Here is a 23,580-nt window from a genome sequence, read left to right as displayed (position 1 = left end):
TGCTGGGCGGCGGGCACAGCATCTCAGGACTGAACAGCAGAGTTTATTCAACTCCCCTCGCTCCCCCTCCCAGGACCGAGGAGGACAGCTGTGACCAGCCACACTTCCTCACAGGAGGGAGGCCCATTTGGTCGTGATGCTGTGAACTAGAGCTTTAGAACCACGGCTCTGCTCAGCGCTCTGCTTCCTGGAGAGCCCTGTCTCAGGTTTCTGAAGGAAAGGGGCATCTCACACACCTATCTGGAACACTCTCCAGCTCCACAAAGCTCTGGTTGGGGTTGGGGTTGGGAGGAGGGGTGAGACAAGAATCTCTTCCCTTTCCTACCCTTTGACGTTACAGTTACAACTTTAACGTTAGGTTTCAGATTCAGCCCTTCAGCAATTAACCTGTGACCTTGCATAGGGTGATGGCGTGGAGCAGATCTCGGGTGCAGGGCTTTGGAATATATTTTTTAACAGGGCCCCTCAGGTGTTTCTTGAGGGACACAAGGGCAAACTGGTTCATACCAACATTTATATTTTTTGACAAGTTTTAAACACAGTTAAAACAATTCCCCTCCATAACACTGGAAGTGTACAGCTAGTCCATGGCTCAGGTTCTCCCCACTGTCCTGGGTTCCTGGAGGGCCCTCGTCATTTGGGAAAAATATGGAGATAAAGTTAGAGCACCCCGTCTGTCTCCAAACCACTCAGTTGCGTAGCTGGTAAGGACATGAAAGACGCTGATGACAGGTGCCCGAGCTTCACGCTATGATCCTCCAGTGCCAAGAGGGTGTGAGCTGTGTCTGCAAAGGCAGGTACTCACCGAAATTGTCCTGAGTAGGTCCAGGCCTTCACAGGTGCTACTCCGGCAGTCACTCGACTTATAAATCACACCTTCCGAATAGATGAAGGTAGCATTCACCGTCACATTTAGGCCTGTTATCCAGGAATGAGGGAAAAGAGACGACTAGTGTTATTTTTCAGTGAGTTTATACCAGGTACGAGATTTATCTTTTGCCAGTTGATCTTGGGGAGGGGGGGAAAATGAATATCCATTTTCAGGCCTAGGATATTTGAGTTCTGGGTTCTTCTATTACTGCCTGTCACTTCTTTCTCTCTCTTCCTCTGTCTCCCTGTCTCTGTCTGTCCCTCAACAGCTTTACTGAGGTATAATTTACCCATTTGAGGGGTTGGGTGCTCAGTGGTAGAGCACATGCTTAGCATGCAAGAGGTCCTGGGTTCAATCCCCAGTACCTCCGTTAAAAATTTTTTTAAATAAATAAATAAGAGATGAGAGTACATACTTAGGTAGGACTAGCCAAATAGGAGGTCAATATAAAAAGACCAGTTAGAGAAAATTAATGGAAGTAGGGTCAGTGATGGATTTAACAGCAATGAACACATAACCGATTGTAGCCACGCGCTAGCCACAGCAGAAGTGCTTTTTACCCTTTACCTTACCTAACTCTCATAACAGTAGGGCAAATACAGGGTATATGAAGCCAAGAGATCAGTATGAGGGAGGCTGTGGTGGACCTGGGGGAAGGGGAGTGCATGCGGGGAATAGTAGAAAATGGGGTGGAGAGCGTCTGGGAAAGCAGCAAGAGGAGGCAGGAAGGGAAGTGGAGGCCAGCGCACAGTCACATGATGAACACAAGGCTTCGGGAAGACGGTCACCTTGGCAGCTGTTAATGTGTAAGCTAGCTCCTCCGCCTCGACCTCCCGTCCCCAGCGGGGCCCTGCTCTCTCCTGCCAGCATGAAGAACACTGAAGACGGCCATTGCACAACCCAAGCGTAAATCCTGCACAAGGCCTTGCAGAGGGGAACCAACATCTGTTGAGTGATCTCGGACAAGTGGCTTCACCGCTGGGGCCCCAGTTCCTCAGCCACTTCTTGCTGGGCTAGAACTGGACGATCTCTGATCTCCAGGACCACCTGCCTAGCACCGGGCTATGAGTTGCGCATGCTTTACTTCACTTAATCCTCTCCTGAATCCTCTGAGCTTAATTAACATTGTTGTCTTTTCAATTTAAAAGTAAGAAAAAGGAGATCCAGAGAGGTAGGTTAGCGTGCTTAGGGTTACCAGCTAGCAAGCAGTGGAGCTGGGTTTTGAACCTGGGGCAGCCTGATTCTAGAACCTGATACTGCAGACCAGTGGCTCTCAAAGTGTGTGCCCAAGATTCCTGACATACCTGGGGACTCTTTCTGGATGTCCAGGGAGTCAAAACTATTCTATAATTCCAGTAAAACATTCTTCACCTTTTTCCACTCTCCTTCTGTCATGGGCATATGGTAACACTTCCCAGAGGCGACATAATATGTAGTATGGCAACATTGTAATTGCAGAAGCAGAGGTGACTATCTCACCAATACACCCTACTGTTTACGTGATACGTCTGGTAACTTGGCTGCCAACAGCAGCAACAGCACAGCATTAACGTCCTCAACAGGGACAACAGTGACGGTGACAACAGGAAGGACAGCTGCCACTTACTGAGTTCTTGCTACGTTCCAGCCGGTTTATTAGGTACTTTAAGTGAAATTCCTCCTTTAACTCACGCCATATGCACATGGGGAACCTACGACCTATTATGATTTTATAGGTGAGGGAATTGAGGCTCAGAAAAGGTGAGATCCCTGGTGAGAAACGGTTGGATAAAAGGCTAGAATATGAACCAAGATCTGTCCGACTCCAAATCTCTGCTTCTAACCACAGAGTTCCACTACTTTATGTTAATGAGAAAGTTAGTTCATGGTGGGTGAAGGTCTTAGAGCGGCAACATGATACACTCTGTGGAATCAGACAGAAATGGGTCTGAATCTCATTTCAAACAATCTATATGACTTCAGCAAAGTTATTCAACCTCTGCGGTGGAACAGTGTCAACATTGCTAATCTTTCAGAACTGAGGTGATTGAAGAGTTTATAGCTTACCGAGCACCTGCAAGGTGCTCAGAAAACAAGAAAACCAAGCTCAGGGACACCGAGGCAAACAGCTTCCCCATGGCTGCCAAGAGAAAGCTCTGGGACACGGACTCCAATTCAGGTCCTCGGATTTCAAATCAAATGTTCTTTCTACTACACCAACCCCACAGCCTACGTGAATAAGGGGATTTTATTAAAAGATCTCCTAGTTCCCTTACAGCTCCAGATCGGATTCATCTGTCTACATCTGAATCCCAGCTCAGACAGGACTGAAGAAACGCACATTGCACAGAAGAAAGTCATTACACATATATGATGTATAACATCTACGGCTATTTTAACACAGAATTTGAAATAGAGAAAAGTAAGACACAGCCTTCTCAGAACCATAAATAACCATTAAGATGTATGAAACCATCATTGACTCAGTAATTACACTTCTGGCAATCCAGTCTCAAAGAATGGGGAAAAAAGCTATGTACTTAAAAGTATGTTTCTTAGTAATTTTAAAACAGTTGTGAGAAATTTAAAACAATGGAATATCCTACAATAGGGAATGAGTAGATGATTTGGGAAGCTATCTACTCCAAAGGGTACTGTACATCCACTCACACGATGCTATGAAGATTACGCAGCTGTGGGAAAGTCACCTGTAGAATAATGCGAAATGAAGTAGGAAGGATAGAAATTGTTTCTATGCCATCGTGCCCCCAACTACGTTCCTAAAAACAAGAAACCGAGAAGCATTTGAAAAGACACTGGAAACATCCAGGTGGCTGGAAATTACCAGGGGTGATTTTTTTTCTCTTTACATGTTTTATCTAACGTTATAAAGTTTATTTTAATAATTAAGAGATATAGCAAAGAATCATAACACTGAACGTGACTGCAAATTTATCACGTTGACTATATCTTAATAGCCACCAGAGATGTAGAATGAATAGATGGACTAAAAATGCCAGAGAAAGATTCAGCAACAGTATGAATTCTACTTAATTCATTTTCTTGACTGCTAACCCTTTGAAGTCTCAGGTCCGGACCAAATCTGCCCTCTGAGAAGCTGCAGAAGGGAACATTACGTCTCCCTGATACTGACGGGAAGATCTAGTTTCATCTGGGGCCTTTTAACACCTGGCATTCCCCGGGCCGGGGCCATGCCAAGAACAGAGAGGAATACAAGTGAGGTAGGGCTCAAATCCTTCTCTCTGAGGATCTGCTGCCTTGAAATAGAAAAGGGTTGTGGGACAGGCCGTTAGAGAAGCTTGGGCGATCAGGCGAGGAACGCAAGGTCCTCCCTTAGCAGCCCTTTGCCCCCAGATGTGGGAACAGGAACAGATGTGTTCTTACCAGCTTCACGCAGACGCTGCCTCACTGTTTTCACACCCTCATTCACCACTGCTTTCAGGTTCTCCAGGGGCTCTGGGAAGGCCGAGTTGTTCATCATCAGGACACTGATCTCATAGTTGCCATCGTGGCAGTTCTGACTCACGTGGGACGCCCAGAACATCAGCCCTGGTCGCAGGAGCAGGGACCACAAAGCCAAGCCCGGGAGCAGCGTCTTCATGACCTCCCTCACCTCAGAACCATGCTCCCTGGGCTCACTCGCTTTACTCTGGGCTCCCAGGGAGGCAAGCACCCCAGCCGGACAGCCTGTAGCTCGGTCCCTCGGTCCACACTTCCCCACGCTCCTTTCTGGTCACCCCACTGGTCACGTGGACCATAGGCTTACAGCCTGACTGTCAGCAATTAGCAGCTACATTATAGGAGGAGATAAACCAAAGTTCACTTTGTGTGTTTGCTCACAGAAAGGTCAGAGTTATAAACAGGGAGATTTATATCCTGCGCCTCACCCAATAAAAGAAAAAAGCATCAACTGGTGATACATCACCGAGAAGAGGGAAAAGAGGAAGAGGGCAGTGTTGTATACATAAAAAAATGCTTTGTGAAATGGAAAATAAAGGTCAAAGAGTTTAAGGCAGGCACAAATATGATGGGTTATTTGTCTCTAGGTTATAGTTCCACACTGACACTGAATCCTTAACTAGGAAGATCTGTGTTTCAATCACCCAGTCAGCAACTACTTACTGAAACTTGACTACGTATGGGGCACTGTAAGGCACCGGGCATCCTGTCATGGATACATTAATGTCCTCATGGAACACGCATTCTGGTAGGGAAGACAAACATCAGTAAATAATTATGAATAACTGAACAGTGAAAAAAGTGCAGAGTGCTGTGGGAGCACATGGCAGATTAACCTAACTTGTTCCAGAAAGTCAAGGAAGCTTCCCTGAGAAAGTGTCCTTTAAGCTGAGCCCTGAAGGATGAAGAGGAGTTACCTGAATGCAAAGAGAGGGAGGGGCAGAGCTGGTGCAAAGACCCAGAGGTGGGAGGTGGCAGGGATGTTTGAGGAACTGAAAGAGATACAGTGTGACCGGAGTGAAGAAAGCTAGTCCAGTGGCGATAAAGGATGCCAGAGCTGTGGGCGAGGCTGGGCCATGGGGTTTCCTGCAAGCCATTAAGAACCTGGAACTTTACCCTGAGTCATCATCAGATACATTTTGTAAAGACCACTTAGGCTGCAGTAGAAGGAATGACCTGGAGAGAGGCAGGAGTGGGGACATGGAGCAAACTGAGAGGCTGTTTCGGTGGTTTAAGTGAGAGGTGAAGGGGGCCAGGTGAGGGCAGTGGCAGTGGAAATGGGTTCGAGAGTCTTGGTGCCAAAGATGTCTATGGTTAATAAGTTAACAGTTACCCTCAGATGGAAACAGCCCTGGGAGAGTGCTGGTGTACAATGAAGGAGCTGCAGCAACCCAGCGGAGCTCAAAACCCAAGACGGCCCCGCAGAAACACACAGGAAGCACTGTGTGTGTGTCACTCCATCCCTCGGTCTGGCACAGCTCTGCAACAAGAAGGATCCCCTTGGCTGTGACCTCTCTCTGGGCAGGAAAGCAGAGCAAGTGGATCCCAGCAGCCCTCACCACTGCTGTGGATACCGGCAGCTTCTGCCATTGAGGACTTCTAGTCTGTATCCACACTGACTCCAGCTGACAGAGCTGTGCCTCCTTGGAGAAGGAGCTACCTGCCTCAGCTCCCTTGAGGCCAGAGCCACTACACCTCCTGCCTCAGCGCCACTATGCCTGCACCCCAGACCTCAGCACGAAGAATGGCTGCAGAATGGATGTTGTGTCAGTATCATGAAAACGACATTAATCTCTTTGTGCATCTCCATCCGAGCTCTTGGGTGACCAGCTGCTTGTCAGTGAGCAGCAATATTTTGATCAGGTCTCAAAAGTGGGCTTAAAATATTCAGTAAACCAGGCTGTATGTAAATTATGCTGTCATGCAGACTTTGTCATTGCACTTACAAAGCACAGGCAGAGTAGAGTTAGCACAATTCTAAAGGGTCCTAGAATTTTTCAAATGGTAACTGAGCACTGACTTCAACTTCAAGTCACCAAGTACAACAGCCCCTAATGAGAATCAGCCTGTCCTTTGAAGCTTTGAAGCCAGACATTGACTTCTCCTCTCCAGCTATGAAAGTCCTAAATGGCATCATCTTCCAACATAAGGCTGTTTTGTCTACACTGAAACTCTGTTGTTTGGCGTAGCACCTTCATTAATTACCTTATCTCAATCTTCCGGGCGACTCGCTGCAGCTTCTACACCAACACTTGCGGCTTCACCTTGTACTTGGATATTATGGAGATGGCTTCTTTCCTTAAGCCTCATGAGCCAACCTCTGCTGGCTTCAGGCTTCTCTTCTGCAGCTTCCTCACCTCGCTCAGCCTTCACAGAACTGAAGAGAGGTAGGGCCTTGCTCTGGATTCCACTTCCACTTAAAGGAACATGGTGGCTGGTTGGATCTTCTATCCAGCCCACTACAACCTGCTCCACGTCAGCAGTAAGGCTGTTTCTCTTTCTCTTCATGTGTGTGTTCACTGGAGCAGCACTTTTAACTTCCTTCAAAACCTTTTCCTTTGCTTTCACAGCTTGGTTCACTGTTTGGTCCAAGAGGCCTAGTTTTCAGCCTGTCTCAGCTTTTGACATGCCTTCCCTACTAAGCTTCATCATTTCTAGCTTTTGACTTAGAGTCAGAGACATGCGACTCCTCTTTTCACTTGAACACTTACAGGCCATTGTAGGGATATTAACTTTTCTAATTTCTATATTGTTGTGTCTCAGGGAATAAGGAGGCCTGGGGAGAGGATGAAAGATGGGGAACAGCTAGTGGAAGGAACAGTCAGAACACACACAATACTTATTAATTTGGTGGTACCCCAAAACAATTGCAATAATAAAACCAAGGGTCACTGGTGACAGATCACCACAACAAATATAATAATGAAAAAGTTTGGTATTTTGTGAAAATTACCAAAATGTGACACAGAGACATAAAGTGAACAAATGGCGCCAATAGACTTGCTTGATGCAGTTACCACAAACCCTTAATTTGTAAGTGCTCAACAGACCTGAACTCCCTGATGGCTTTGATTCAGAAGGAAGGCCGTGGGATTATTTTATGGGGTGGGGTGGGTGGTGATGAGCAACTGACAGTGGTCAGGTGCCCCTTGGAGACTTTTAGTGGATGTCAGGAAAATGGTACAGCAGGCTGCAGAGCACAGGGGCACATGGCCATCACAACTGTTATCTTTACTACAGGTAATGATTTTATATGCTGCACATTTGGTGGCCAAATGCGGACTCAAACCTGGTTGTCTAACTGTTAATATGTTGCTATTCCCACTTCCTGAGGTAGGAGAAAGAGTACACTGTTTTTGCTTTTTTAATTTGGTCTGCGAATTACAAATATATATATATAAAAAAGGGCCATGTCTAAGGATGGATGAAGTAGTAACTGTCAGGTGCTTTGCATTCAAACATGAAGACAGAAGGTGCATGCAGTTCTGGGAATCCTCTGATTATAGCATAAAACCAGGAAAGGTTTTTCAAAAGGGTAGGAACAAGATAACAGTCCTTCCTGGATCCTTTAAGGCAAAAATTATGTGTTTTCTTTATGTTGTAAAACTATTAACGTCTAGATCATAATTAAAGGGAGGCAGGTTCTCCTGGGAAAGTGTCAAAGGTCAAAAGCAAATAATGGAACACTGAGTTGGCAGATTTATCAGCTACACTCAGCAGAACAGAACAGCCCTAAAGATATAAGAAAAAAAGGGAAGTCACTCCAATGGGAAGGGGCAGCTGAACAAGTCCCCTGCATGTGCCACTTTTCACTTTGGGTCTCTTTTGCATACTTCCTGTTAAGACCCGCTTCTCACCTTGGAGCCTAAACACACGGCACCTGTCCACTTGGTAGCAGTCCTAGGCTTCCTCTGTCCCTTATCTTGGTGGAGATGCAAAAGTGAGTTTTTCAAATGGAATTTCACCAACTAATGTAACTCATGGAATTAAACATGAATTTTTTTAAATAAGCACAAAGGTAGAGATTCTGATCTAAATTTATTGAGGAAAAATGGCTATCATAAGGTACTTTTCTTTTCTCCCCAGTGTTACTGAGAAACAGCTGGAACACATCACTGTATAAGTTTAAGGCGTACAGCATGGTGGTTTGATTTATACGTATTGTGAAATGAGGACCACAATTGGTTCAACTAATATCCATTTTCCCATACAGATACAACAAAAAAAGAAAAGAAAGAAGAAAGGAAGAACAAAATTCTCCTTGTGATGAGAACTTTCAGATTTATTCCTTAACAACTTTCCTATCTGTTAGCTATAGTCAGTCATCAGGTTGTACAGAAGAGAATTTACTAACTGATGATTTAACAGACTCACCAGATTAACTGAAACACACCCTGAATGCCTGCAGCCAGTGGGCATGTGTACCTCTGCTCCCTCCTGTTTTAAGTCATTTGCTCACCAGGGGTCCCTTGTGTCTGTGCCCAAAGTTGCTAAATTGATTTATTAAATTATGTCCTTCATTAAATGGTACACAATCTGATAAAATACACACAAAAACTACTAGAAATCTTAAACAAAGGCAAATTACTAAGACAACAGCTGTGGCAAAACTGCTATGAACACTGGGGAATAACAAAGAAACCTAAAAAAAAAAGTCTGTCCTTAGAGCTTGTCAAATGCCTTAAAACACCAAACACCAAAAGCCGTACAAGATGCACTAGGGGTGTGGGTGACTTAAGAAAGCTGATACAGAGCTCTGACCTGGGGCCTCACGCTCAAAGATTTCTTGGTCCTACATCAACCAACTGGTGAATAAATGAACGTGGCTATGTTTTGAGATGAAATTAAATATATTTAAGGTATAAATGTGTAATTTTAAATGATTTCTTCTTTAACTTTTTTCTTCCTGGGAAGGAAATACTTACGGTCCTATTCACATGGTTACATAATGGCAGATGGATTCAGGTAACTGAAAAGCGATAGGGTTTTGCTGAGCACTCAAATGGGTTTGGTTATGCAAACCTTCCAAGTTACACAGAGAGAAATACAAATTGATATATATATATATATATCATATTAAAAATATATATATATTAAAATGAGGAAAATCTGCAGTTCCTAGGGCCAATCCAGGAATAAGGGAAAGAGGAGGAGAGATGGAAAGAGAAAAAGGGAAAAAGGAGCCAACAAGATGGCAAGAGGCTGGGAGCTACACAGAAAGAAATGGCCAGTGAGACAGGCCGAGTGGGATGGGGGCTGAAGACTTTTGAGAACAAGGATGTATAAGATATGAGGTTGCCTGTGTTTCCTTTGAGGAAAAGATGCCTTTTGTCATCCAGACGACAGATACTTACTGGGTGCCCTCTAATCGTTCCCAGGACTGTAGTCATACAAACGAATACACTTCCGTCTCCCTGATAATTCTCTTCTAGTGGGAATTTAAAACCGATAGAAGTGGTTGACTCACCCCAAACCTTCAGTCAAGGCTGTGCCGTGTACACCCTGTCTCACATGTGGGAATCATGGAAAGGTGCTCAGATATGTTTCGAGATGGATGGGGTAGGACCGCGAACAGGATGGCTCCATGACTCTCCGAAGCAAGTCTGAAGTCAGAGGTGATCATGGTAGTTTAAGACTTTAGGCTTTGATGAAATATTGGGACGTGTTTTTGGACTTTCTACAAATACGCAATGAGATTCAAAGTAATCTTACCCAGGGCACAAGGCAGGGGGACCCGACGGACACGCGAATCCCTATGGTACGCCGGGCTGCGGATCTAAATCCAGCACCGGCGTCTGGATGCTCCAGGCTGACAGGCTTGTTTCTTTTCCCCCTTATACCTGGAGTCCTCCCCTCCCCAATTCCAAAACTCTATTGAATCCTTGAGCAGCGTCTTCCTCTCCTTCTTCCCGAGCTCATTTTGTGCAGTATTCTTACATGCTCAGGAAAGGCTGGACTGGGTGGTTGTTCTACTTGCAGGGACAGGGGAAATTAGCTTCAATTTCCTAGTGACTCTTGGATGAAGTCCTGTCCAGGTGGCTATGTTTACGTACGAAGGGAAGGATGTGTTGGAGACAGTGATAATGCATCTCAGCTCTACTCAAGTTCTCTGTGCTCTGGAAATAGCTTTGTTTTCTCTTATCTCCAACACACGGAAGGAAAAAGGCACAGTCCATTCCCGAAGCTGCCAAAGAGTGGTTAGTTGAGCTGGTAAGTCAGTCCTGAAACAGGAGCTCTGTATTTTCCTGTAGAGAAGCCAGGTATCACTCTCCCCCACCCCACCCCACCTCAGGGCAGCTGAAGGATTACTTCCTCATATGGGTTGAACTAATAGCTTGGGAAAGAAGGAAAGAAGACAGTGCTCAGTTCCCTGACTCACAAACTCTTTATGAACAGAGTACCTGTCCGTTTTGTTTACTGACGCTTCCTTAGCAGGGAGTTGCGAAGGCAGGACGAGCATTTAAAGAGGAGAGCTGTATATTTTGAGATAAAGAGGAGCTTCTTTGAGTTTCAGGAGGCAGTTTGATATACTTAAACAGGAAACCTAACCCCAGAGAACCCGAAGCTGGATTTGAATCTTGTTTTAGCTGTTTGCTAAGCATATGAACTCGGGCAGATTACCTACATTTGCTGTTCTTCGGTTGTTTTATTTATAAAATAAATTTAATTTCTGTTCTAGCCAGTGAGCCTGCGCTGTGACTCTTGCTGGAGTTTGGACATGGGTAGGTGTGCCAGATGACTGATGAGATTTGCGCGAACAGTATGCGCTCACCTGGGGTTGAAGAGTCACACCACAGGTGATTCATTCCCAGGGCAACAGCCAGTGAACTGCAGAATTCAGCCACTGTTCTATTCTAGCCCGTCTCCAATCCAGCCCACACATGTAGGCCTTAGTTCAAAAGACAAAAATATCTGGAATAAAAAACCGAAAGCACAGCCTGATATAGAACTCAGCAGACTATTAAGTCACAGATACAATTGCCAGGGACCCTCTAACAGGTTCCATCATGTAAAGGAGAGGAATGTTGTTCTTCACTTGGTCAAAAATTGGCACCTGCTCTGGCACTTGGAGGGTCCTCCACGGTGGTTGCCAGGAGCTGCTGGGACTGGGGCAACGCCCAGTAGGGGGCCTCAGTGTATTAGCAAATTGGGCCCACCAGGGGGCAGAACCCGCTGGAGACCTTCATGCTCAGTGTGCCTACAGCAGTACCCAGGACAAGGATGCTTACAGGACAGTATTCAAGACACGCCTAGCACATCCAGAAATATAAGAGCAACAAGTGAAAACTCAGTAACTGCTGTTGCCGTGAACTTCATAGATTCCAGCACGGGAAAGTCTGGGTGAGTTAAAGTAGAATAGGGCATTATAAAGTTCCTGGCCCCTGGTAGGTGTTCAACAACTGTAAGTTATGGTTATTCCTTGATGCCATTCAAGCAGCAGAATCAATAGCTCCTTCCTTTGTGCCATTTCTGTCTGTAGTAGGTACATTTTCTCTAATTTTAATTGAAATTAATTGTGTGAAAAAGTTAAATGTATGACAACTTTACTGTAACAGAAAAGAATGATAGCAGAAAGAAATTTCAGCAGTATTCAAGAAATATTTATAGGGCTAGATGTGGTGTTAAAAAGTACCCCTAAAACAAATATTTGGAATGTACCCCAGGAACAAAAACCTAAACTGTATTTATTTAAACTTCTTTATTGTTTGAAATATATTTATAGGGAACCCGCAGGATACATTTGAAAGAAGAAAAGTTCTGAAATGTACAGTATTAGATATTCCTTTTCACATTATGCATGAGACTAGGAAAAATGAGTTTGTCGAATGCTTAAAACGTGGCATAATTTTTTGAAGGAGGAACAAATGCCTGATGAAATAGGATGAGATGCAAAGAGAAAAAAAAGATCAAGGGGAGAAAAGTCTTATTAATCCTTCAAGATGGCAGAAACTTGTTGCCCAAAGACACATCGTATAATTGTAAATGTGACCACATTCCACACATCATTTTTCTGTAAAAAACTGAAAGGAGTTTTATGGGTTTGCTATGGGAATAATACATCGGTTTTGAGTCTGCAGTCATCTTTTTTTTTATATTTGGAGCCAAGACTTCTTGCTTTTAGGTCACAAACACCTTGACAGGCTTTTTAAACTCTCAGAAATCTAGACAGTGATAGACTGTCCCTGGTAAGTAAGGATGTAAAATAGTGAGTAAGAAGCCAAGCCCATTTATGGCTGGCATCACAGCATCCCTGTGAAATAAAAGGAGAGAGTGTTTAAATTGAGGTGTTTGTCAGAGAAGTGAAGGCTGAGAGTCAACAAAACAAAGTACAAAGCTGTAAATCTGTCAGGAAAGAAAATACAAGTATATTGAGGATGTGAATGTGGAGGCTAGTGGAAATTCTTGGCATAAATTTAGAGAGAAAGCGGCAAGGGTAGACTGAAACATAAAAATGAAATCAGCAGGAATGATAGCAACCATGCTGGAAGTTTGGGATTTTGCTACAGAACCAAACTTGGGTTCACTTGACTGCACACAGTAAATCTCCTGACATCTGGTGGTGGTGAAGGAAAGTACAGCGTTTACTGTAAGGCACCAGACAGGGAGCCTGGGGCAGCTAACGCTCTAAAAGTCCCAGCCCCCTAGTGGGCTTCAGGGAGGCATTTTTAAAGGCCAGGTGAGGAAGGGGAGTTACGGGGTATGTGATCAGCTTGTGCACGACTCTCCTGATTGGTTGACGGTGAGGCAACGGCGCTGTCATGGGGTTAGCATCATCAATCCTCAGGCTCCAGTAGGTCTGGGGGCTCTGTGCTCATGGGAATCAAGTAGTTAGCATCTTTGTTATCATTGTAACTTGCATCCTGACTTTTTAAAGATAACTGTATATACTAAGATGCATGAAATCCCTTTGTATATACATCGCTATTTTATAATAGCGTAATTTTAATTCAGTAAAGAAAATAAGTCAACAATTTTAAAAAGTAGTGTCTTCCATTTGGCAGGGGTTTCAGGAACGTGCATCAGATGCTATCTGTGTACTTCAGAGAGGAAGTAAAGCAGGGGATACAGGGGAGGGATCTGCACCCCCCCAACCCCCCCCCCAGGAAGGCCCCATGGGGTCCTGCTGTGTTACAGTTTTACCATGAAAAAAATGGAGGAAGTCAGATCAAGAAGTTTCTGGTGTCAGATTTCTTGTGTGCTGCTGATGGGGACTTTCTGCATGACCCCATAAAAGAACTAGAGACTTAAAAAAAAACAGGTATATATTTGCTCTTGAAAGACGGAGGGTTAGGAGAAAACAAACTAGTTTTACAGTTTAATGCTTTTGAACTTAGGAAGGGAGGAAGAGGTGGACAGCACTTGAGATACAAGATTCAAATCCCCTCCTTCCCCTCCTAGTTGAAGGGTTCCTAGAAACGGTATATACTCGGATGAAGAGGAAACACTCCCTAAATTGGCACATGTGAAGAGCATGGTGAAGATTCCTGCAAGGATGGAGACGGCTGAGGACCCAGAATGGAAGCTCAGGAAAAGACCGTTAGAGAAAAAACGATGAATACTTCAAGGCCTGAGCCAAGGATAGAGTCTGACTTTGTTAAATCAGCTATGACTTCTCTGGTGATAAATGTTTCCTTAATAAAGGTCTGTATGTGAGGCAGACGACAACAACAAAAAAAAGATGTCTATCCTTAAAATGGAAATTATTGGGCTTGAAGAGAAAATTTTGGAAAATCATGACAGGGTCACTGAAGTGGAAGTTGGGGAAAACTCAAAAGGCCATCAGAGTTAGCATCTGCCAGGCACTGAGCACCTACCTGGGACTCGCCACTCCAATTACTTCGTTGACTCTTCCCCACTGTATTTTGGAGAGTTTTATTATCTGCATTTTAAGGAGGAAGAAAAATCTTTGGGTCCAAGGCCACTTGGGCTGTAAGGAGTAGAGCCAGAGTTTGGATCGGTTTTGCCACCTTCCAGAAGCAAAGCCCTTTCCACGCTGAGCTTATTAATTAAGACGGGGGCCGGGGAGGAGGGCATGTGGGGAGTCATCTGGAGGGGCAAGAGGTTAAACCAAATTAAATAACAAAGAAGCAGTTTCTGGAAGGAGAGTGAGGACATTCGGAGGGGAATAAATTTGACACATAAGGGCGTTGAAGAATATAAAAGGATAACAGACATAAGAAAGCAAAACACGTAAAGAGAAAATGGCAAAAACCTGGGAGTGCTTAATGTGTAAGGATATGATTACATGTCATACAAGGCATTTTGTTTAGTTAGCTTTTATGAAAAAAAATTATAAAAATGAATGGACCTTTAGACGAATAGATGGGAAGTATGACAGTTTGTGACAAAGTTTGTCTGGTTACGGTGTCCGCGTTTAGTCTTCTCTCCTGTGACAAGACTCAATTTTCCCTGGTGGATGAATCTCCCAGGGAGGGGATTTTTGACAACTGAGCTCCTTTTGGAGGATCTGTCTTTAGGTAGACAAGGGGAGTTCAAATACAAATACAAGGAGCCTTTCCTTGTATTTGCTGTTTTTCAAGTGCCAACAGCTCAAAATAATCAGTATGCCAAAGTGGCATTTTTGGAGGGTGGCGTGATTTGCTGTTCTTCACTGTTTGCGCTTTCTTCCTAGGAAATCTCATCCGTGGCTGTATCTAGTCTCTAGAAGGTGGTGACTGAACTTAAGTTTTACATCTGGAACTCTGACCTCTTCCTGAACTCCAGATTCAAAAACGTAATCATCCTGATGATTCCACTAGGATGTGGAATGGAGGCCTCAAACACAGCATGTCCAGAACAGAACTCTGGATTGCATCCCCCTGTATCACGCTCCAGTCTTCACCATCCTTAGGAAACAGAATCCTCAACCACCCTATTATTCAATCAAAGTCCTAGGAGTCATCCTTGATTTCTTTCTTTCCTTCATCCCCCACATCCAATAGTGTATGCAAATCCTATCAGCTCTGCGGCCACATTTCCAAAAGAAGGCTCACTCCTTCCCTCTGCATTAGTACCACCCTAGTCCAAACCATCAGATACAGTCAGAGCCCTAACTGGCCTCCCTGGTTCAGCTTCTGTCCTTTTACAATCCATTTCCGACACAACAACCAACAGGTATTTTTTTAAAAGAATTAAACCAGATTGCGTACTACTGCTTCCTAAAACTCTCAGTGGCTTGCCACTGTATTTATTATAATAACAATGACCACACCTCGTATTTACCGAGAGCCAAACATAATCTAAGTGCTTTATACAAATTCACTCAATCATCACAAAAGTCTATGATATCACTTTCATTATTATTCCTGTTTTTCAGATGGGGAAACTGAGGCAAGACTGGTTAAATAATTTGTCTGAGGTCATGCACATGCTGAGTGTTGGTTCCGGTGGTGTTCAACCCTAAGCAATCTAGCTCTAGGGTCTGTCTTCTTAAGCAACACATTACTGCCTCTCAACAGAACCTGAATTCAGAACTTTACATCAGCAGTTCTTAATCTTTGGATCTCAGGACCCCTTCTTAAAAATTACTAAAGGCCCTAAAAACTTTCAATTATTGGGTTTTAACCATTGATACTTACTAAATTAAAAATGTAAAAACAGAAAAAATTAAAATATTTGTTCGTTTATTTTAAATAATAATATTAAACCCATGACATGTTAACATAAATATATTTTTATGTTGGTGCAGTCACTATGGAATACTGTATAGAGGTTCCTTAAAAAACTAAAAATAGAGTTACCCTCACAGCAAAAAAAATGTAACAATGAATATATGTATGTTTATGTATGACTGAAAAATTGTGCTCTACACTGGAATTTGACACGACATTATAAAATGACTGTAACCCGATAAAAAAAAGTTTAAATAAATAAATTAAAAATAAAAATAGAGCTACCATATAATCCAGCAATCCCACTCCTTGGGCAGATATCCATTAAAATATTATAACTCTAAGTAGAAAAGATACATGTACCCCAGTGTTCATAGAAGCACTATTTACAACAGCCAAGCCATAGAAACAACCCAAGTGCCCATCAACAGACGATTGGTTTAAAAAGATATGGTGTAAATACCTACATACATTCACACACACACACACACATATACACACAATGGAATATTACTCAGTCATAAAAAGAATGAAATACTGCCATTTGCAGCAATATGGATAGACCTAGAGAATATCATACTGAGTGAAGTAAGCCAGAAAAAGAAAAATATTATATGATCTCACTTATATGCGGAATCTAAAATGTAATACAAATGAATCTATATACAAACAGAAACAGGCACATAGACATAGAAAACAAACTATGGTTACCAAATGGGAAAGAGGTGCGGAATAAATTAGGAGTATGGGATTAACAGATACAAAATACTATATATAAAATAGATAAGCAACAAGCATCTACTGTCTAGCACAGGGAACTATATTTAGTATCTTGTAATAACCTATAATGGAAAAGAATCTGAAAAATACATATATAACTAAATCAAGTTGCTGTTGATATTAACACAATATTGTAAGTCACTTACACTTCAATAAAAAATTTTTTATGAAAAATAACTATTTTTTAAAAAGTTGATGGGTAGAGTGGCACTGTTTTACATTTTTTCAGATCTTAATGTCTCTTCAATAGAAGACAGTTAGTTACTGGGGACTGAACCTAGGACCTCGTGCATGCTAAACATGCACTCTACCACCGAGCTATACCCTCCCCCTTATATTTACTTCTCTATTGTATCTGTTTTAATTTGTTGTTTTGGTTGAAGTTTATGAAGAAAACCTGGCCTCACACAGACATGCAGCTGAAAAAAGGGAGGAGTATTTTCATAGCATTTTCAGATACTGGCAGATATACTTTGATTTTATACCCAAACTTGGTAAGTGGCATCTTCTCAAAGGTTACTTGCAATTTGAGATCCGGAACCATATCAAGGAAATTTCATACTCTGACATATTAAAATCTATCGAGCTATCCTGCATACTGATTAAATCTTTCACACCTGCATGATTTTTAACATCCTGAATCGGTTAATTTGGAAAATACTATTTCATCGAGTTATGCAGATCTTTCAGATGTTAACACCTTACATTATACAATATCAAAATATCCTATCTATTGTATCACCATTGATCTATTAGAAAAGTCAAGTATCAAGAAGATATCAAGCTCATGGTTTTCCAAGTTTTTCAAAATTTTAATTTTCACTTATATGCATGATTTTTTTAAATCATCGGTAACAAGTACTGTCAGTTGTGTTCCTTGAAGTGGCAGACTCACTTGTACTTTTTGAGAAAATGTCTGCCAAACACTCAAGACTGAATAATGATCATTTGTCTCAAGTAAAAACGGTTTCCATAGAAAGGTGACTCATTCAGCTTGCAACTCAGTCATACCCATGATGTGTGGTGTATGTCTTCATCCACTCCATAATGGCCACTCATAGTCTGGCGCCACTGCCCTGACTTGTGCTGAGGTTACAGTAGTTTTACCCACCATTGCTTTTGAACTATTAACTCTAATGTCAACAAAGAGAGAAAGGCAAGTAACATTTTAGCATTCTTTTGAAAATAGTTCGACTTTATTGACCCTTTAAAGTGTCGTGGGGACTGTCACCCAAGAAGTCTATGGACCACACTCTGAGAACCACTACTGTACATGGAAATTGTCTTGCCACATTGCAGGTCTCATCACCTACCCCTCTCTGCCTTGCTAAGTTCCACCCACTTAAGGACGTTTGCATCAACTACTCCCTCTGCTGGGAACTCTCTGCCACCGCTATCTTTATTGTTAGCAGATTTTAGCTCAAATGGCACCTCCTAGAGACACTTCTTGTGATTAACCAGTTTAAAGAGCACCTCTTTTCGAATGAACTATTCTACAAAACAGAAACAGACTCATAGACATCGAAAACAAATTTATGGTTGCCAAAGGGAAAAAGGTAGGGGGGAGGGATAAATTGGGAGTTTGGGATCAGCAGACACAAACTACCATATACAAAATAGATAAACAAGGTCCTACTGTGTAGCAAAGGGAACTATATTCAATAGCTTGTAATAACCTATAATAAAAAAGAATATGAAAAAGAATATATAAATGTATAACTGAATCACTAAGCTGTATACCAGAAACAAACACAACGTTGTAAGTCAATTACACTTCAATTAAAAAAAATAAGAATAAAGAGCAACTCTTTCTCCTAGTCATTTTTTATCACATTATTCTGCTTTACTTTCTTTATAAGTTATCATCATGTGATATTGTCTTGTTTATTAATTAATTGATTTGCCTCCCCCATTAGAAGTTTACGTGTAGGAATTCAGGAGTTGAGCTGTCTTATCATTTCTGTATCTCCAATTCCTAAAACAATGAATATTTAAAAATACCTTAAGGAATAAAAAGAAAAAGTAGATCTTGCAGTAAGTTGAAAAGCACAAAGCCTTTCTAAGGTGGTTTATTATAGTTTTCAATATTAATCTCCCAATGACTATTATCTCCTGACATTTTTGTGGTTTAAATGTTATTATAATCAACGTTAATATTCTCTCTACACCAACACAGAACTTGTAGTCTTCTATTTTCCCCTTCCCATTATTACACTTGGGTGGAATGCATTTTTTTTTTTAGGGTATAGAGGAAGAAGCTAGAAAGGCACTTAAAATATTCTTCTTCTAAAAAAAAAAGTAATTTCTTTCATAGTTTTTTAGAACATAGTGTGTGTAAAGGTTAAAATCTATGACCTATTCGGGGTATTTGACATCCTTAGTATATTGGGTCTCCTTATTCAGGAACATGGTCTGTCCCTTTACCTACATCTTGATAGATGTATCTAAATGAAGTTTGCTATTTTCTACGTAAGTATATTGTATATTATTTATTAGAATTATTCATAACTACTACATATTTATATATATGTTTGTTGTTGTTATAAGTAAATTGTAAGTTGTGTTTTTAAAATTTCATTGTTTATGGACAGAAATTTTATTTTGTTTGTATTGATCTTGTATCTGGCAACCTTGCTAAACTCTTTTGTTACATACTAATAATTTGTGGATGAAAGAAGTTTTTTATGTATGAAAGCACATCATTTACTAAATTATTTTTTTCTCTTTTTATTGTATTGTCCCAAATAGAAATGGGGAGACTATGCAGCTTAGTTTGCCTCGGTAGGGAGGTAAGACAGTTTTTATATTCCTATTTCCCCTCCTTTCTTATCTACTGTTTTCACCTAACAGTATATATCTTGTTATATTTCTTAAAGATAATGTGTTTTAACATTTCACCATTAAGTAAGGAATTCACTGTATGGATTTAGTTTTTCTTTTATTTTTTAAGATTCTTTTTATCATGTTAGTGACATTTCCTTCTATTTCTAGTTCATCACTGTCCAGGCTCCTTTAATCTTTTTGCCCCAGTATTTGACTTCCATTTTCAACCCCATCTCATAAGCGCTGCACGGCCACTATTATCCCACACTCCACATAGAAAAAGAGGAGGAAGAGGGAGCTACATAAGATCTCTCATTTGAGTTACCCTCCTTTTCAGTCAGGTTTCCCAGAAGCCCCATCCTGCAACTTCTACACACAGAACTCAACCACAGGGCCCCTCCGCACAGCACGGGGCCTTGGAAATACAATTTTTCTACTGAGTGCATTATCACTCCCAACAAAACTTAGGTTCTGGTATTAAGAACAAAGAGGAGAGTGGATAGTGGATGGGTCACCAGTGACATCTGCCACAAACAGTTTCATGATAAAACCAGTAAAAATAGGAAAAAGAAATAATAATAGAAAAACATAAAGTAAAATGGAAAAAAGAATCATGTTTACAGTTGTTTAAATGTGAATGGACTGAATTCTATTAAAAGCATGAAGGCTGTCAGATTAAGTTAAAATTATAAAACCACTAAGAGTTGCTTAGAAACACAATTATAACAAAATTAATTTATAAAAAGGTTGAACTGAGGCAGCATCTTTCTTCAGTTTATCTTATCTTTCAATGAATAAACAAGAGATTAGGGTCAATGATGATGATAATGAAGACGAGTAAACATGTTGCAGAAACATAAAGATGTAGAAAATGCAGATATTTAATTGAAAACATAAAAGTACCTCCTTTTTATATACCTAGAATGGCTAATTCAATGGTTTAGCAAATTATAGTTTAATAAAAATTTTTCCCTAAGACAGTTTGCTTTTAATTAAATTTCATGTAACTCATAAAAACGTATTAGACACCAAGTACTTGTTGGTATGCACAAGCATAATCCTCCAGATACACAGATGCTATTCAGATTTTGGGACATTATGATTTTGAGTGAGCTCGAGGAGATGAGTTTTGTGAAAGATAACCTTAGAACACAAAATAGGTAGGTATTTATGTATACAAATACAAAAACATCTAGGTAAAATTTTGAATTTGGTAATAAGCAAATCTGTTTATTATCAGAATATAGTTATTATCATAATGTTTAATGCCAGTTATTAAAGAATTACTTAAGCATAAACATCAGCTAAAATTTTTGTTTGTTTATTAGTTTTTATATTCCACATATGATATTTAAAAGTAGCCCTTCTCTCCACCTGTCAGGCCACTTTGCTCCCTGTGCTGCTGAAATTACCATATAAATGTTCCTCAGTCTCCTCTCCTTTATTTTACTAAGAGGGTAATGAATAGCCCAGTATATTGTAAGTTAAAAAACCTAGCATATTCCCTCAACAGCCTTTTTTATCAACAGAATCCTGCTTTTGCTCAATTATCAGTGCCCCTGAGAGTCAAAAGAAGCAGGATGTCTCCCTAGCTCCAGGAGTGAATCTTAATTAGGATAAAAAAAAATATTAATTCAATTCTCTTCACCTGTGATTGCGTTAATCTTTGACAATAAATTAAAGTATTTCACCACTATCCTTTTACCATATATTCACTAATCCAAAGATACTGAGTGCTTCCTGGGTGTTAGGTCAAACCACAGGATGGTCTGCAGATTTTAATAGCTGCCCCATCCCAGGTATCCGATGTATCAAAAACTCTAATGTGATCTGAAGACTCAGATAATCAAATACTTAGCTGAGCCACTCATCACAGAAGAATTATCTTCAGAAAGTTATGCACCCTGGACAGGAGAAATAATGTCATGCAACGTCTGACAAAACTTCACTTCACAGGGAAATATATTCAGTATCTTGTAGTAGTTTACAGTGAAAAAGAATATGAAAATGAATATATGTATATTCGTGTATGACTGAAGCAATGTACTGTACACCAGAAATTGACACAACATTGTAAACTGACTACACCTCAATAAAAATTTTTTTAAAAAGTGAAAAAAAACTTCACTTCAAATAATTTGATTGCTTTTCTGATGTTATTTGTATAACGTCAAATTGTTCTAACAATTTTACCTCCCCCTAATTACATAATAAAGGATGTAGATATTTTATGCATCATCCCAAATAATCAAAATAAAGCTGTTAAAATTGAGGGGAGATAAACACTATAATTAGATCATCAGTGTATTAAGAATTGCAGGTGCCAAACAGTAGTTGAAGTGAGGTAAAATAATAAGTAATTGGAATTCAAGTTAATTGACACCCAAAGGACAAGAAAAAAAAATTAAGTCAATAAGAGTTATTCAGATTGATAAAAGGTACTACCTGTAAAGAAGGTATGGCAGTCATGAAGTTTAAATAGCAAATCACACAAGCAAATTATATAAAATAAATACTATTTAAAATATGAGGATAAATTGACAGCAACAAAATATAGCAGGAGACAATGTGATACTATCAGGAAAAATATACACTGAGTAGATAAAAACAACAACATGGTCTTTATTTGGAAAATATAATAATTAACATATTGAACAAAGAGCTGTAAATTGAATTGTCATATTTGAAAACATATACTATGCCTCCTTGTCCAACATCCATAAGGAATTTTCAAAAAGTGGGCAGAAGTAAAACTTCAATAATTTCCAAAGAGAAGAAATTGCATAGGTCACATTTTCCAGCCCCAGTTTTTTTTTTTTATTATTGAAGTATAGTCAATTTAAAATGTTGTATTAATATCTGGTGTACGACATAGTGATTCATTCATATACATATATATCCTTTTCATATTCTTTTTCATTTTGGCTATTACAAGGTATTGAATATAGCTTCCTGTGCTGTACAGTAGGACCCTGCTGTTTATCTGACTTATGCCAAATTGGGGATTTCATAGGTACATTATCTATCCACTCAAGTTCACTTACTCACTCACTCAACAATTACAAAAGCACAGAAGTGTGCCAGACTGCTGCTTCTTTTTCAGTAATTCAGTTTGTTGTGGGTTTTTTTTTCCACGTGCATCTAAGAAAGTTGAGCTTTTGGGACTATCTCACTGCCCTAGAAATTTAATTAATACCAGCCCCATGGACATGCTTGAGTATGGAATACAACTTAGTACTTAGATGTGAAATGTCAGCAAACGGGAATGGGGCCTCTGAGCAGTGGCACGTAAGGGTTAAGGTCAAAGGGTATGGGATCCACCAGGGCTGGGTTCAAATCCTGGCTCCAGTACTTCCCCCCATATCAGTTTCTTCATCTGTAAAATGGTAATTAATAATAAATAATTCATGAATTTGCGAAAGAATCAAATGCGATAATGGAATACAAAATGTTCCAAAGTGGCTGGCATTCAATAAATGATACGATGCCTGCCTCTGCTGAGGGAATACAAGAAATCTTTCCCTGGCAAGGGTACATTTAAGAAATAATTCACTTAAAGAGAGAGATGCAGCGCTGTCAAGGCTGGGAAACTACTCCACAGCCACTCCAGGCAACAACCACCTCCAGGAAGCCTGGTGATTCCACGAGCCCCTTGCCCACCTCCCTCATATAAACAGGTTAGCAATGACGCAGTCAGGAGTAAAGCTGACTTCGTTTCCCGCCTCGCCGCGCTGGTGGCCCCTGCCCGGCCGCGCGCAGGTGTGGTCCCGGGTCTCCAGCCCCTGTCGTCGCGCCGCAAACGCACCGCCCCTTACTCGGTCTCCCAGGCAGGATCCCTGTATAGGATTCCACGACTACACAGCTCTCTCGCCCCCACCATTTTCACCGAAACCCTTAGAACCCAAGCCACCGCCCCTCTCCCTTCGCAGCCCCGCCGCTGGTTCTGAAGAGGACCTTTACTGGGAAGCGCTTTATCTCCGGCGCTCGGTCCTGGCTGCGACCCGGTCACTCGACCCTCTCCCCTGAGCAACAGCA

The 23,580-nt window shown here is 41.1% G+C and overlaps 1 protein-coding gene across 2 annotated transcripts in view; it reads right to left on the bottom strand.

The window, feature by feature from the left end:
• The window catches only part of GUCY2C (guanylate cyclase 2C), a 76,279-nt gene that overhangs the window by 52,335 nt on the left and 364 nt on the right, over positions 1-23,580 (bottom strand). The window contains exons 1-2 of one of the 2 annotated variants that reach the window (XM_072954290.1): positions 4,256-4,472; positions 806-918 (exon numbers count right to left, since the gene is read on the bottom strand). In XM_072954290.1, the coding sequence (XP_072810391.1) occupies positions 806-918; positions 4,256-4,472 (330 nt within the window). Of the gene's footprint in view, positions 1-805; positions 919-4,255; positions 4,473-23,580 lie in introns of those variants that run through there. The other variant, XM_072954289.1, reaches the window with a different exon arrangement.

This window comes from Vicugna pacos, chromosome 34 (assembly GCF_048564905.1).
Source record: "Vicugna pacos chromosome 34, VicPac4, whole genome shotgun sequence".
Taxonomy (NCBI): Eukaryota; Metazoa; Chordata; class Mammalia; order Artiodactyla; family Camelidae; genus Vicugna; species Vicugna pacos.
The sequence above is the reverse complement of the archived record's forward strand: the minus strand, read 5'-3'. Positions and strand labels throughout refer to the sequence as shown.